The following is a 17,562-nucleotide window of genomic DNA, read 5'->3' as shown; positions in this document are numbered from 1 at the left end:
TGGTTCCCACCAGAGTTACATTTTATTTTGCAATCATGACCTAACCAGCATCAATTAAAATGCCAGATCAATACTTGGGCGATGTTTAAAGCTAAAATCCCAAAGGAGGGTGATAAAATCAAGCATGAAATCACTGTCAATGTTTCAGTCATTTTTTGCTGACGTTTTATTTGGGAAAAAATGGATCATAGAAAAGTCAATACTTGTTCCAAGGGATTTTGGTGTGGGATTAAGTCAATCCATTCTGAACAGGATTGGAGATTTAAGTACAGTAATGAAACGCTCTTGGGGTTATCCCAACGCGGAGGAGATGGGAAATCATCTTCAGTCCTTTGCTCAGATACAGGTCACAGCGCCATGACCTCCATCACCGGTAAGGCAAAGAGGAAGGTCCCGAATCCACCTAAACAGAACAGGGATGTTGTTGACACCAATCTGATCCACAGCCATCTAGCCAATTGAGCCAATTCCCCCACCCCATCCCGCCTTTGCCGAAAAGGGGTTCAACTGGCTGTGGCACTTTAATGTGCATTTTGTCACCTGGAGCTGAGTCGCGATGGTCAATGTCCTTTCCTTCAAATGGCTGAGTAGGAATCTTTCCTGCTCTTACTGCCTGCCATAGAAGTATAAACATTAAAGCATTCAGCCCTTCGAGTCTGCTCCACCATCCACCTCCTCCGCAGGTGGAGGAGGTGGTTAAGAAGGCGTATGGTGTGCTGGCCTTTATCAATCGAGGGATTGAGTTTAGGAGTCCGGGGATAATGATGCAGCTATATAAGACCCTCGTCAGACCCCACTTGGAGTACTGTGCTCAGTTCTGGTCGCCTCATTACAGCAAGGATGTGGAAAAGATTGAAAGGGTGCAGAGGAGATTTACAAGGATGTTGCCTGGATTGAGTGGCATGCCTTATGAGGATAGGCTGAGGGAGCTCGGTCTTTTCTCCTTGGAGAGACGTAGGATGAGAGGAGACCTAATAGAGGTGTATAAGATGTTGAGAGGCATAGATCGGGTGGACTCACAGAGGCTTTTTCCCAGGGTGGAAATGGCTGCTACGAGAGGACACAGGTTTAAGGTGCTGGGGGGTAGGTACAGGGGAAATGTTAGGGGGAAGTTTTTCACACAGAGGGTGGTGGGCGAGTGGAATCGGCTGCCATCAGTGGTGGTGGAGGCAAACTCAATAGGGTCTTTTAAGAGACTCCTGGATGAGTACATGGGACTTAATAGGATGGAGGGTTATAGGTAGGCCTAAAAGGTAGGGATATGTGGGGCCGAAGGGCCTGTTTTGTGCTGTAGTTTTTCTATGTTTCTATTTCTAATATGATCCTGGTTGATTCTTTATCTCAATACCATACTCCTGCGCTCTTCTCACACCCCTTTACACTTTTAGAGACTAGAAACTCTCCATTTCTTCCTTAATTATATTCAGTGACTTTTCCTCCACTGCCTTATTTGGTAGAGAATTCCACAGGTTCACCACCCCGAGTGAAAACGTTTCTCCTCATCCCAGCCTAAATGCCCTACCCCATAGCCTGAGACTTTGACCCCTGCTCCCCAGCTAGAAGAAACAACCTCCCTGCATCCAGTCTGTCCAGCCCTGTCAGAGCCTCATGTTTCAATGAGATCCCCTCTCATTCTTCAAAATTCCAGTGATTACAAGCCCCGGCAACCCAATCTTGCCTCATACGACAACCCTGCCATCCCAGAAATCTGTCTGGTGAAACTTAACTGCACTCCCTCAATGACAAGTATATCTTTTCTTGGTTAAGGAGACCAAAACTGCACACAATATTCCAGGTGTGGTGTCAGAGTTCTTTGGGTACCAGGAACTTTAGGCACACTCAGTTGACTCTTAACACAAACAGCGCTGGACACCATGCATCCAATGCAAGGTCTTTAATTACTTGTGCACAAGGAGAACTCCCCCTCCCTCCATCGAAATGGCTGGAGTGATTCTGAAGTTACAGAGAAACAGCTCAGCAGTTATAGTCAAATACAGCAAATCAGGAACAAGAGATTTTTCACATCGTTCATTGACAGACATATTTGCCAATTAAATCCTGGCTTTTTGCCCTTTCTCATTCGATGAAAAATTGACTTCTGCTAATCCTTCACTTGCATAGCATATCCCCATATCTCGCCTTTGGTATTTGTTAATGGAAACGATCTGGTCTTGTTCACCCTCCGGTGAAGGTCGAAAAGCAGAATGTTTTGAGGCCTAGACAAGGAAAAGATTAATTCAAAGTAGACAGGCTCCCTTGAAGATCTGCAAATTAATAAGATTCTTGCAAGCTGTTACAGAGAAGGCATGATTTTGTTAAAATCTGAGCATTTTAACTTCCACAGTGGTCCAACCAAGGCCCCGTGCAGTAAAATCTCCTTGCTTCTGTACCCAAGCCCTCTTGCAATGAATGCCAACATACCACTTGCCTTCCTAACTGCTTGCTACACCTGCATGTTTGCTTTCAGTGACTGATTTATAAGGCCAAGGTCCTTTTGCCAATGCCATTGCCAACCTGTTTGGCCACATTATGTATGCACCTTCCTTGACCACCAAGAAGTGGAATGGGGGTTGAACCTGGAGTTTCTGGCTCAGAGGCAGGGACATTCCTCACTGGACCTCCAGAAGGGAAATACTGTAAATAACACAAGTTGAAATAAGCAAATCAGTTCTTGTGTTGAGGTGAGGAGGACATTATTCTGGGGAAGCAGAGAGCAGGAGCTTTGAGGAAGACTAATAAGGCAAGGGAGTAGGCAGCAAATGATAGGATAGTGAGAAGTGCAGAGGAACAGAGAGACCTTGGAGTGCATCTACAGATCCCTGAAGGTGGCTGGACAATGGAAAATGTGGTCAACAAGGCATATGGGAGACTTGCCTTTATTAGGCAAGGCATAGATTATAAAAGCAGGAAGATTATTTTGGATCTGAATACACTAGTTAGGCCACAGCTGGAGGGCTGCATGTATTCTGGTCATGACAGGAATGATGTGATTGCACTGCAGTGTCCTGAACTGGAGAACTTTAGTTCAGAGGGAAGTTTGGATAGGCTAGGGTTTTTTATATTTGGAACAGAGGCGGCTGAGGGGAGACCTATCTGAGTCTCTAAAATTATGAGGGATTGGGATAGAGTGCAGAGGCCTTGTGATGCAGTGGGAAGCATCGCAGCCTCTGAGCTCTGGGTACAAGTCCCACCCCAGGACCTGATGGCCAAGGAAGGTGCATTCATAACACAGCCAAACGAATAGAGCATCAGCTTGCAAGTCCTTCCAACAGATGCTAACTGCAGGCAGTAAAAGTGGGAGAGATTCCTGGTCAGCCAGATGATGGAAAGAAAACTGGAGCCTTGACCATCATTGTCCAGGACCCCAGGCACGGCTGCTCAGTGACTGGACAGCCAGTGTGAATCAGGCTTGTGGCAACTGCACGGGATTCAATCCCCATTCCAGGTTTGATGATGTTGGGGCCTGCCCCCTTGTCATACCCAGGGTGGAAATCGTGACATTGTGGGTCAAAACCGACTTTGGGCAGAGAACTGACAAAGATGATCGAATTAATAGGAAAAACCCATTTCTCTTGGTCCGTAGTCAGGATCCATAGATTCAGGTGAGAAGTAGCAGCAGGTTTGGAAGGGATTCGACAGGAAACTTTTTCATCCAGAGGGTTGGGGGCTTTCAGAGTCATTGCCTGAAAGGTTGGTGCATATGCAAATCTCTCATAAACATTTAAAAAGCACTTAGAATGCACATTCAGTGCCATTACCTACAGGACTACAGACTGAAGTGGGAAGTGGGATTAAGCCAGATGACCACTTGTCAATTGACATGGAAATGAGGAACCAAATCGTCTCCTTCCATGCTATAAATCTCTGTGGCTCTCCAATAATTCTATCCTGGGTAAGACAGAGTTATTCATAAAGGACTGTTCTACTGTGGCACAGTGGTTAGCACTGCTGCCACACAGCGCCAGGGACTCGGGTTCGATTCCCAGCTTGGGTCGCTGCCTGTGCGGAGTCTTCACGTTCTCCCTATGTCTGTGGGTTTCCTCTGGATTCCTCCCACAGTCTGAAAGACGTGCTGGTTAGGTGCATTGGCCATGCTAAATTCTCCCTCAGTGTACCCGAACAGGCGCTGGAGTGTGGTGACTAGGGGATTTTCACAGTGACTTCATTGCAGTGTAAGCCTATTTGTGACACAAATAAATAAACTTCAAACTTATCAACAGAGCTCTGCAGTATCTTAATCCGAAATTAGGCAACCATGGCTTTCACTTTAATAAGTGAAGAAATGATTGGGCAGCAAATTGGCATGGACAGTGGTCCAACTCTGAGTACAAATAACATTGAGGCATATTGAACTTTATGGTCAGAAAGCTTTCACTTGTTTTCACGCTAAGTGGTTTCAAAAATATTTGCTCAATAAATCACTCATGGGTCGAGCACCATTTAAATTGGACTGGGGAAATCATAAATGTACAAAATATCTTGGGCAGTTGCAATACGTAAGTGAGATTGGAAGCCATCTGTGCCTCGGGGGCCACACATTAGCAATCCATTCCACTTTTTCAAATGTTCAAAAACAGACAGACCACAACAAAACCGTAAAAGGAAACAAACAATTAATGGAATTAGAGGCAGGATCATGCTGAATTCGACTGGTGAAGACAGGAGGAATGAAGAATGAGTTGAAGAAGCCAAACAACAAAGAAACCAACTGAAAGGAAATTGTTAGCAGCAACTGAAAAGATTTCAATCTAACTTCCCGTTGAACATTTTTATAACAAGCTTGTCAGCGCCTAGTAACTGGCACAGAGCGTATAGAGAGAGGGCTGCCACATTTAGACCACAAACGCAATTTTAAACACAAACAGAAACACTAATCAACATTGGGAAATAGGGCAGCACGTTGGCACAGTGGTTAGCACTGCTGCCTCACAACGCCAGGGACCCGGGTTTGATTCCCGGCTTGGCTCACTGTCTGTGCGGAGTCTGCACGTTCTCCTCATGTTTGTGTGGGTTTCGTCTGGGTGCTCCGGTTTCTTCCCACAGTGCAAAGATGTGTGAGTTAGGTGGGTTGGCCATGCTAAATTGTCCCTTAGTGTTAGGGGACAAGCTTGGGTAAATACATCGCATTATGGGGATAGGGCCTGGGTGGGATTGTGAACGGTGCAGACTCGGTGGGCCGAATGGCCTCCTTCTGCACAGTAGGTTTCTATGATCTATACTGCACTAGAAAAAAATCTATATGTTTAATTTTTTTTAAAGTTTATTTATTAGTGTCACAGGTAGGTTTTACATTAACACTGCAATGAAGTGACAGTGAAAACCCCCTAATCACCACTTCTTACCTGTTCAGGTACACTGAGGGAGAATTTAGCATGGCCAATGTGCACCTAAGCAGCACGTCTTTCGAACTGTGGGAGGAAACCAGAGCACCCGGAGGAAACACACGCAGACACGGGGAGAAGGTGCAGACTCCGCACAGACAGTGACCCAAGCCGGGAATCTAACCCGGGTCCCTGGCACTGTGAGGCAGTAGTGCTAACCACTGTGCCACCATGCCACCCTGTATCATCATATTATTCTTCCTTATCTTCATTATGCGGAAAGTATATGTGTAATTATATATTCATCTGTATCTATCTTCTCTTATTCATATCCAATAGGACTGAAAACAGATATTGAAGTCAGCTGATGGTAAATGCGTACATGTGTATAATCCCAAAATCTGGTGCCACGGTATTTTATCTGTTCATGACTGAAGAACAGAAAGGTTCTACACAGATCCCCAAGACCTTCATCAATTTAATTTCTGGGTTAGTTGGCAGATCACGGAATCGCAGAAGTGTTACAGCGCAAAAGGAGGCTATTTGGCCCATCATGTCCACACTGGCTCTCCAAATGAGCGATTCATTCAGTACCATTCTCCTGCTTGTTCTCTGTAACCCTACATATTCTTTCTTTTCAAATCACAATCTCGTTCCCTTTTGAATGCTTCAACTGAACCTGCCTCCACCACACTCTCTGGAGGTGTATTCCAGACCTTAACAACTGAAAAAGATGTTTCTCATCCCACTTTTATTTCCTTCACCAGATTAGTCTTTAAATTACACTCGAGAGATTAGTCCTTATTTCCAAGAGACTCCTGGACAATTCTGGAAGGTTGGGACCCTTGCCTGACCAGACTCTGGGCCTAATGCTTTCCCCTTGTACTCCCTACCAAACTTTTTCTTCCTTCAAATAGGCATGTCTACCACATCTGAAATGAAATCAGAAAATGCTGGAAAAACTTAGCAGGTCTGGTTTCACTTTTCTCACTTCTGCCACATCTGTTTGCTGTTTTACCTTAAACAGGGAGGTTTCTATTTGATAAAGTTCAAGCACAGATAGTCAAAGCTGTGAAATGAGCCCAGGTACTCCAGCTTGCAATGTGAATCAGCATAAATAGTTCACGGCAACATTCCATGGATCAACTTAGTGACCTATTATGCAGCCAACAATACAGGAGCGATCAACACCAATAACTTGCATTTAAGTAGCACCAAGACCCTTCGCAACCATCAAACACAATCTGACACTGAGCCACAACAGGAGATAGTAGGACAAGTGATCAATAGAGGGTGGCTTTAAGAAGCATCTTCAAGGAGCAAAGAGGGAGAAGTGGAGGTTTAGGGAGGGAATGCTAAAGATTAGGACCTACGCCATTGAAAGCACAGTCTCCATCGACAAGGGACAGCCCAACTTGTCTTCTTTGACCTACGCATATTTCATTCTGGCTGTCAACACTGGGGCATCCACATGAAGGAATAAACAGCTTAGGTAATCTGATATATGATTAGAGGGTTATAATTTTTTTACTGGTAGGGGATTTCAACGTGCAACCACAGCCTGCTTTCTTACACAAAATGTGAAATGACTACGTCGGTAAATGTCATTATGTGAGAGGTGAAAAGGTATACACTGGTGAACAAAACACAAGCGTATGAACATTACAAACTTAAGAAATAGGATCGGGCCATTCAGCCCCTAGAGCCTGTTCCAGCGTTTGATGAGAACATGGCTGAACTTACTGTGGCCTCAACGCTACTTTCCTGTGTACCTCATAACCTTTGTCTCCACTATCAATCAAGAATTTATCTTAACTCAGTCTTAAACATATTCATAGAATCCCTACAGTGCAGAAGGCGGCAATTCGGTCCATCGAGCCTGCAGCGACAACAATCCCACCCAGGCCCTATCCCCTTAACCCCATATATTTACCCTGCTAATCTCCCTGATAGTAAGAAGTCTCACAACACCAGGTTAAAGTCCAACAGGTTTATTTGGTAGCAAATATCATAAGCTTTCGGAGCACTGCTCCTTCGTCAGATGGAGTGGATATCTGCTCTCAAACAGTGCACAGACACAGAAATCAAGTTACAGAATACTAATTAGAATGCGAATCTCTAAAGCCAGCCAGGTCTTAAAGGTACAGACAATGTGGGTGGAGGGAGCATTCAACACAGGTTAAAGAGATGTGTATCGACTACAATCTCCCTGATACCAAAGGTCAATTTAGCATGGCCAATCACCTAACCTACGCATCTTTGGACTGTGGAAGGAAAGCGGAGCACCTGGAGGAAACCTATGTGGACACGATGAGAATGTGCAAACGCCACACAGACAGTCATCCGAGGTCGGAATTGAACTCAGGTCCCTGGCACTGTGAGACAGCAGTGCTAACCACTGTGCCACCATGCCGCAAGGGACTTGCTTTCCGTCCAGGATCTTTGCTCTGACTGGTGAGGTCTAAGACCCAATTATTACGAGTGCCCCTCAAAATGGCTGCCTAACCAGTAATTGAAAAGGAAGATGAGGTTGGTAGCCCCAGAATGCCCTAGGCCACCTTATTAGCATGGCTTTGCTCAACTGGGACAAGACTGTGGACATTTTCTCCTGAACACTCCGGACAACAAGGAGTAGCATCATGGACCTCTGTTTCATTTCCAGTGTTCTTTCCTCTGGCAAGAATTAGGCCTCAAACGTTGAAAATTGCAGCCAGGCTACCTACAATTTTCCAAAATGCAATCACAATGTGTAAGGCACTACCAGATACATTGCTCTGAAGATATCATATTGCCTAGTGAGATTATACAATTAAATTTCCTTTTGAGTTCCACTAGAAGTAAATTGGATTTGTACAAAGTAAACTATTCAAATTAATTGTGAGAAAAAAAACATTCATTGACATTGCCATTTGATAGGGGTTCCAATAGACTTAACAATAAAACACTTATTCCAATTGACCATCTAAGCATATTAAAATGACCTTCGCGAAATTAAAATACAATATAATGCTTTATTCAGCAGTCAACAAATACAGCCTGTATAAATTTCAAGCTATTCCACTGAGACTTTTACGTTCCAATTGAAAGAGTGTAGCATTGCATTGCAAAATATGAGAAAAAAGTTCAGCAACTTACATTTATAGAATGGCTTTCACATGTTTCAGCAAGTGAGGTGCTTTTCAAATGCAGTCACCATTGTTACGTCGGAATAATTGCCATGTGCACACCATAAAATGAGGTACAGTCAAACCAGCAGTGGTCTGCGTATTGGGGTCCATTTATAAACAAGGCCATCAATAAATCAACTGGATCAAAGTCATCAGAGAAGTCGTTTTTTGAAAACTTCAAAAGCGGATTAATCCCCTTGACCCGGAGCGCGAGTCTCACAAATATCACTCAGCCATCTCCAGTGTAATGTGTCAGTCATTGCTTCATTGACACATGACATTCAGGCTAAACGGGAACATTTTGCGATTTAGCAGAACCAATTTTCTCATGTATTGGGTGCTCAACATCATATTAAATAATCTACCTTCCAGGGCCTTTGCCTTCACACATCCTCGGAACTTGTTCAAACCATGATTTCCCGGGAAGTTACATATTAGGCGTATGACTATATTGGATGTGCAGTGCTCAAATAGACCATTCAGCCCAACCAGTCTGTGTTTGTATTTATGTTCCACACAAGTCTCCTTCCATAGAATCCCCACAATGCAAAAGGACGCCATTTGGCCCATGCACCGATTCCCCAACAGAGCATCCCAACTAGATCCTACTCCATATCCCTACGCAACCACCCCATCAATACTCCTAACCTACACATCTTGGGACACTAAAGTGCCCTCCGATTCATCTAAATCTACCACCATAACAGTCTATTTTCTTCTCTCTCATATGCTTTTCTAAATTCCCCTTAAAGCGTCTATACTATTCACATCAACTGCTCCTTGTGGTCCTGAGTTCCACATTGTTACCACTCTTTACAGTGAGGAGTTTCTTCTCAAAGCCCTATCGGGCGGCGCGGTGGCACAGTGGTTAGCTCTGCTGCCTCACAACCCAGGGACCCAGGTTCAATTCCTCGGGTGACTGTGTGGAGTTTGTATGTTCTCTCCATGTCTGCATGGAGTTCCTCCAGGTGCTCTGGTTTCTTCCCACTCTCTGAAGATGTGCAGGTTACGTTGATTGGCCGTGGTAAATGTGTGGGGTTACGAGGATAGGATGAGGAAAGGGCCTGGCTAAGGTACCTGTCAGAGAAAGGCAGTGCAGACTCGATGGGCTGAATGGCCTTCTTCCACGCTGTAGGGATTCTATGATTCCTGATGACTATCTTATGCCAACAAAGAATTCCACCTTAACTTTAGACAGCCTAAATGTGGATCAGCAGAATATAGCAGCGAAAACTGCATTCCACTGGTTTACCATCTGTTACCAATATCATCTTCATGGAACACAACGATCTTAATTGAGCTTCTGGTATTGCTGAACACAGTAGCAGAGCACTACAAGCATTGACTCAAACATTGGGTAAAATCTTACCAAAAAATGGCAGGGTATTGGTTCCGACAAGAAAAACGTCACATTTCTCTCCAGAGAAACATGTCCGTTTTCTCTCCAGAACTACTGACACTCCGCCAAAAAAAGGGGACATGTTTCACGATGTCATGTAGAGGGGGGTGGGGCCTAACAACGCTGGCTAAGCCTGGCTGCACTGAGATCGGGCGCCATGTTTAAAGGGCACCCCAATCATAGGAGAAAATAACCTCCTCGCTCTCCTCCTCCTCCCCCCCCACCCCCCCCCCCTTCCTCAACCCCCACCCCCCATCATGGTGATCTCAGGGGCTCTCCTCTACCTGCAATCGGAGCTGGCATTCACCACCTCCCCACCCGGCAATCGGAGCCGCCAACTCCACCCACCCCAGGAAACAGTTAATGCCAGCATACCCCCCCCACCCCACTAAGCAGTCAATGCTGGCACGCCTCTATCCCCCAGACAGTTAATGTTGGCATTCCTCCACTTCCTCCCGAAATCGGACCCTAAACACCCATCGCCAGCATCCCCAGCTCCACCACATATCAATGAATTCACCCCCTCCCCCAAATAAGGCTTCCGCTGGGGTCTGCCCTGACACAAGCTGGCACCATCAGGTTGGCGCTACCAGGTTGGCACAATGCCAACCTAAGTCAACTTCTGCCAGGGGCACTGCCTTGCCATGTCCCTCCTCCCCCCCAGGCAATACTTACCTTTACATGCCTGGGGGTGGGGGGGATCCACACGACAGGTTCACATCTGGGTCAACGTGTTGTAAAACACGCTGATATAGTGTGAAAATGCATCTTGGGCTCCATATATGGTGAGGGAGTGGTTAACACTATGTTAATGCATTTCAATGCATTGAAATCAGGTTCATTCCTGTTGGGGCATGAATCGGATTACATTGGCAATGAGGGACAGCGAAAATTGAAGATACTTCCGGGTTTCTCTGGATCTTCAGCCCCTGTCACTCTTCCCGTGGACAGCGAGTGCAAGTTCTAGATCACCCCCAGTGTTTATGTATGGTTCATGCAAAAATGTGGCTAAAATAATTGCTGTATTTCCAGGCAATTAGAATTAACTTGATTAAGCAATCTGCTGCAAATCCTAAAAACAACTCAATCCTCCTGATTCAGCAAGTCGCGATTCTTCCAAACCGCAAAAATGCACAACGTAAAATTGCAATTCCAAGTCCACAATTTTCTGCTCAATATTTGGGAAAATTGACCAGAGTTTCAAGCTAATGCTACTCCAAAATAGAACATACACCACCTAATACAGAGCTAATTGATTTAGCACACCGTTCAGCAACCTTTTCCAATCCATTGTTCAAACCCTTTAGGAACCCTTGTTTAAACATTGTTATAACAACCACAAAAATGGCAGCACAGTGGCTCAGTGGTTAGCACTGCTGCCTCACAGCGCCAGGGACGTGGGTTCAATTCCACTGGTCACTGTCTGTGCAGAGTTTGCACTTTCTTCCCGTGTCTGCATGGGTTTCCTCTCACGGTCCAAAGATGTGTGGGTTAGGTTGATTGGCCATGCTAAATTGACCCTAGTGTCAGGGAGATTAGCAGTGTAAATGTGCAGCATAACGGGAATAGGGCCTGGGTGGGATGCGGTTGGCCAGACTCGATGGGCCGAATGACCTCCTTCTGTACTGTGGGGATTCTATGATTCTAGGATACTATAAACTTTATATAAAAATCATTGTGCTGGGACATTTCTTGAAGTTGTTCTATTGCTGAAACTTTGTCAAATGCGCATCAGAAATCCAGTTTATGGGCTTTCTGTTGCACTTACAGTGAGGGAGAGGATCATCTCCAATCAATTTCCTGGCCAGGGTTAAGATGAAAAGTTGCACCCTCCAGAAGCAAAGGGGCAAATTCTGCCTATGGATTACCATGATGCCGGGATGTTGCTTCGCAGTACAATGAATGGCCAGGATTGGCACAGCACTTTGGAAAACATTCCTGGACTGAGGAGGAAAACTTGACCGTCTGAGCCAGGGGTGATGGCGTAGTGGTATTATCGCTAGATTATTAATCCAGAAACCCAGCTAATGTTCTGGGGACCTGGGTTCGAATCCCACCACGGCAGATAGTGGAATTTGAATTGAAAAAAAATCCTGAATTACAAACCTACTGATGACCATGAAACCATTGTCGACTGTCAGAAAAACCCATCTGATTCACTAATATCCTTTAGGGAAGGAAATCTGCCATCCTTGCCTGGTCTGGCCTACATGTGACTCCAGAGCCATAGCAATGTGGTTGACTCTCAACTGCCCTCGGGCAACTAAGGATGGACAATAAATGCTGGGAAGCCAGCGATGCCCATGTCCCACACAACAACGGAAGTTGGCCACTCGGCCCATCTCGTTGTTCGAGTTCTTGGAAAGAGCTATCCAATTAGTTTCACTCACTTGTACTTTCCCCAAGGCTGGAAAAGAATATCCCCTTCAACTATTTATTTAATTCTCTTTTGAAGGTCACTACTGAACCCGCTTACCTCACCCTTTCACTCAGATCACAACAACTCACTGCATAAAATCAAACCAATAGATTCCCCATATCACTGCTGGTTATCCTGCCAACTACGTTAAATCAGTGTCCTCTGCCAATGGAGGCAATTTCTCCTCAACCAACCACTCAAATTCCTTTATGATTTGAACACCTCTGGTACATATCCATAAATCCCAAATAGGCCATAATGCTTGCTGAATTCAGGCAAAGCACAATGTTAGACTCGCCACTAAGACCCTGATAATGTGATAAACAAATGTAGCAATGTGAACTTTGATTTGAGATTGCATTTCAATGTAATCAGCAGGTTTACTACATTAATGCAGAAGGTGGGCCTTGTGTGACCATGAACAATGCAGGATAGCAACTAAAATTGCTGAAGTGGCTAAGAGCAGTGCAACAGAGGCTACACAAGGGCAGTTCTCGGAACTGTACCGCAAAGGAGATTAACCCATGGAAGCAGTAATCAGGAAAATGATTGAGGGTGGAATTTTATAGTCCCATCGCAATGGGGGCAGGCCTGGAAAATGCAGCAAGCCGTTCAAAAGTTCACTGACTTTGGCGGGACTGGAAAATCCCACTGGCAGGAAGGGTCGTTCAATTCTGCACTAAGAAGCTGCCCTCTGGCGATGCCCCCGGCAGTGCCTCAGGGGGCAGTGACTAGGCATGGCCCTCAGCACCCGGAGGCTACAGGCACCTTTGCGCCCTGGCATGGTTATCATTGACTGGTTTTTGGGGGGGGGTGCGGGGGAGGGGTGGTGCGTAATAAGTCATGGGCTGGCATTATGGTGTCAAGCCCATAATAATATATCAATTTATTTAAACGCATGTAAAGCATCTTCACGTCCAGAATGGTCCCAATCGAACCATCGGAGAGAACCAGGTCGGATCTCAAACTGAGCGCGCAAATCCAAGTCCTGTTTTTGGCCACTCGCGAGATTTAGTGAGCATTACATGATCATAGAATCAGAGACTTCTACAGCACAGCAAGAGGCCCATCATTCTGACAGAGGTTTAGCAGCAACTTAGCCACATTATCCATGGCTGATTTGTGCCCCAGTGAAACAGAACAAAGAACAGTGCAGCACAGGAACAGGCCCTTCGGCCCACCAAGTCTGTGCCGACACAGATGCCTCTCTAATCTAATACTTTCTTGCCTCTATGTGGTCCATATCCCTCTATTCCCTGCCTATTCATGTATCTATCCAGATGCCTCTTGAATGTTGTTATAGAATCTGCTTCCAACTCCTCCTCCAGCAGCACGTTCCAGGCATCAACCATGCTCTGGGTGAAAAACCTGCCCTTTACATTCTTTTAAATGCTCCCCCTCTCACTTTCAACCCATAGCCCAAGTAATTGACCCTTCGACCTGGGAAAAAGACTGACTATCCAGAGGAGGTAACTGGAAAAATTACTGATCTGATAGATTGCATGTAAATCATAATGAGTAAAGGTGTCAATAAATCAATAGCCAGAACTAGACCTTCTAAATATTCTCTGATAAAAATTATATAATAACTTCTTATTCGTCTTGGATCTTCAAAAAGCTAGTTCTGTAAATCGCTTGTTGCCAACTGCATAGTATTTACAGAGTCTGATAGACAGCAATTGCATAATGATATTAAGTCAGCGTACAGAATGGAGTTATACCTACCGAGGAAGTGGCTGAAAATGGTCATAAATTGCAAGTTGCTTGAAGCCGTCACTGCAGGAGGCAAACAGAGTTAATTTAGGTTAAAGACAGTACGATTCTAATATTTCTACACATATTTTAAGTTTATAAAATAAATTTTGCAATGAAATGCAAAAGAATTGACTTGGCAGAATGACAGTGCAAACTGTGCGGAATGTCCTATATCTGCCATTAGTACCTGTGATGTACATTATGGGTGGGATTTTCCACCTCCGCAGCACCCCTCCCCCTCTCCAAACGGGATCCTCAGGTTCCGCCATTGTCAATGGATTTCCCATTGCTGTGGAGATGCCGGCGTTGGACTGGGGTAAACACAGTAAGAAGTCTCACAACACCAGGTTAAAGTCCATAAAGGCTTTTCATAGAATCATAGAAACCCTACAGAGCAGAAAGAGGCCATTTGGCCCATCGACTCTGCACCGACCCACAATCCCACCCAGGCCCTACCCTTTTATCCCTACATATTTACGCGCTAATCCTCTAATCTACACATCTCAGGACACTAAGGGACAATTTTTAGCATGGCCAATCAACCTAACCCGCACATCTTTGGACTGTGGGAGGAAACCGGAGCACCCGGAGGAAACCCACGCAGACACGAGGAGAATGTGCAAACTCCACACAGACAGTGACCCAAGCTGGGAATCGAACCCAGGTCCCTGGAGCTGTGAAGCAGCTGTGCTAACCACTGTGCTACCGTGCCGCTTTTGCTACCAAATAAACCTGTTGGACTTTAACCTGGTGTTGTTAAACTTCTTACTGTGTTTTCCCATTGCTTAGAATCTTAGAAACCCTACAGCACAGAAAGAGGCCATTCGGCCCATCGAGTCTGCACCGACCACAATCCCACCCAGGTCCTACCCCCATATCTCTAGATATTTACCCACTAATCCCTCTAACCTACGCATCCCAGGACATTAAGGGCAATTTTTTAGCATGGCCAATCAACCTAACCCGCACATCTTTGGACTGTGGGAGGAAACCGGAGCACCTGGAGGAAACCCACGCAGACACGAGGAGAATGTTCAAACTCCACACAGACAGTGACCCAAACCAGGAATCGAACCCAGGTCCCTGGAGCTGTGAAGCAGCAGTGCTAACCACTGTGCTACCGTGCCGCCCCGTGATGCTGTCAGTGGGAAGCTGGCAGCACGGTAGCACAGTGGTTAGCACTGCTGCCTCCTAGCGCCAGGGACCCAGGTTCGATTCCCAGCTTGGGTCACTGTCTGTGTGGAGTTTGCACGTTTGCAGTGCACTCCAGAAATTCCTCCTCTACTGTACTGTGACTAATTTGGCTTTCCCAATCTGCTTGCAGATGAAAGTCGCCCATAATCACAGAGGTTCCTTTAACACATGCATCCCTGATTTCCTGTCTAACGCTTTTCCCAACATTACCATTGCAGTTTGGTGGTCTGTAAACCACACCCACCAATGTTTTTTGCCCCAGGTTGTTTCTTAACCCGACCCATACAGATTCCACATCATCTATGCTAATATCTTTCGTCAATAGCATAAGGATATCATCTTTAACCAACAATGCAACTCCACCACCTTTTCCTTTCCGTCTGTCCTTCCTAAACACTGAATAACCCTCAATGTTTATTTCCCATCCTTGCTCACCTTGGAGCCACGTCTCCGTAATGCACTTAGAATTTTTTTGGGAGACTCCCACCCCGGGTACTTGTTGTCCAATTACCAGCTCCACCACTAGCTATTTTGTAGAAGCACCCCTCCAATAGGCATTGAAATACATGCCGGGTATTAAGTTATGGGTTTAGAGTCACATGTAGGCCAGGTAAGGATGCAGATTTCCTTCCCTAAAGGACATCAGTGATAGGTTTTAACGACAATCAAAAGTTTCATGGTCACCATTATGGAGACTAGCTTTCAATTCCAGATTTAATCATTTAATTCCACCAGCTTCTGTGGGATTTGAACCCACATCCCCAGGGCATTAGCCTGGGCATCTAAATTACTGGTCAAGTGACATTACCACTATTCCACCGTCTCCAGCAATATTCTCTTCCTCATGTCACTATATAAAACATTAGCTATGCTACAACATGAGTGCTGTGTGCAGCTCTGTGGGTGGCACGGTGGCACAGTGGTTAGCACTGCTGCCTCACAGCACCAGGGACCCGGGTTCGATTCCCGGCTTGGGTCACTGTCTGTGTGGAGTTTGCATGTTCTCCCCCTGTCTGTGTGGGTTTCCTCCGGGTGCTCCGGTTTCCTCCCACAGTCTGAAAGATGAGCTGGCTAGGTGCATTGACCCGAACAGGTGCCAGAGTGCGGTGACTAGGGGAATTTCACAGTGACTTCATTGCAGTGTTAATGTAAGCCTTACTTGTGACTAATAAATAAACTTTACTCATTACAGGAAGGATGTAATGGTACTAGAGACGGTATAGAGAGGATTTATGAGATTGCTGCCAGGACCGAAAATTGCAATTATGACGGAAGCTTGGATAGGTTGGGGTTGTTTTCCTTGGAACAGAGGAGACTGAGGGGAGATTTGATTGAGATGTTGTGAGGGACCTGGATAGAATGGATGGGGAAGGGCCTATTAACCTAAGCAAAGAGGTCAGTGATTAGGGAGAATAAGTTTAAAGTGATTGGTAGAGGGGTTTAGAAGGGAGATGAGGAAACATTTTTCACCTAGAGGTTTAAGAGGTCTGCAACTCACTGCCTGAAAGGGTGGTAGAGACAGAAACCCTCACCACATTGAGGAGGCGCCTGGATGCCTCAAGATGCAGCGTAATTGGACCAAATGCTGGAAAGTGGGGTTAAGCTGGATGGCTTAATTCTTCAACCAGTCAATCCATAATGAGCCAAGTGGCCTCTTTCCATACTGCAAGCTTTCTATATATTAATTGCCTTTCATTGTGGGTGGGTGATAGGCATTAGCTGGCGGTTGACTTGTATTCTTATAAAGAGGCACAGGCTGAGACTGTGGCTGTTGGATTAGGAGATGCTCGCTTCTAGATTGCAACTCCGCAAATAAATGTGAATAAAAGTCTGTAAACGTTGACTCTAATTCCATTCTTCATCAGCTGGCTTACTGGAATTTAATAGGGACATTCAAAGGCTATCCTGGCTCACCCAACCATATGGTTGTAAAGAGTTACCCTCCTTCTGCTGCCTGACATACCAATAGGGATCCCTACTCATCATCAACCGGCCTTCCCCCACACCAATGTGTAGACCTGTGTGTTCAAGAGAGGTTTTGGCTTTACAGGCCCCCAGAAAACAAAGCAGATTGCTCCTGCTGCTTTTCTATCTAGAAGCTGACTCTTTTACCGACATACGTCCCGTTGATGTCTTTTTGATGTTTGCGGTGCTGTTAAAGGTGAGAGAAGTAGAAAAAGGTGGTACAAGAGATCATAGTCTTAGGATAAGGGGTAGCAAATTTAAAACAGAGTTGAGAAGAAACTACTTCTCCCAAAGGGTTGTGAATCTGCGGAATTCGCTACCCCAAAGTGCAATGGGTGGATG

The 17,562-nt window shown here is 45.5% G+C and overlaps 1 protein-coding gene across 1 annotated transcript in view; it reads right to left on the bottom strand.

Moving 5' to 3' along the window:
• adamtsl3 (ADAMTS-like 3) overlaps positions 1-17,562 on the bottom strand; it is a 605,457-nt gene that overhangs the window by 151,254 nt on the left and 436,641 nt on the right. Inside the window, exon 12 of the mRNA XM_078241545.1 lies at positions 14,032-14,082. Coding sequence (XP_078097671.1) covers positions 14,032-14,082 — 51 coding nt within the window. The remainder of the gene's footprint in view (positions 1-14,031; positions 14,083-17,562) is intronic.

Source organism: Mustelus asterias, chromosome 24, assembly GCF_964213995.1.
Source record: "Mustelus asterias chromosome 24, sMusAst1.hap1.1, whole genome shotgun sequence".
NCBI classification, from domain to species: domain Eukaryota; kingdom Metazoa; phylum Chordata; class Chondrichthyes; order Carcharhiniformes; family Triakidae; genus Mustelus; species Mustelus asterias.
Note: the sequence above shows the minus strand (reverse complement) of the source record. Positions and strands in the feature narration are given on the sequence as shown.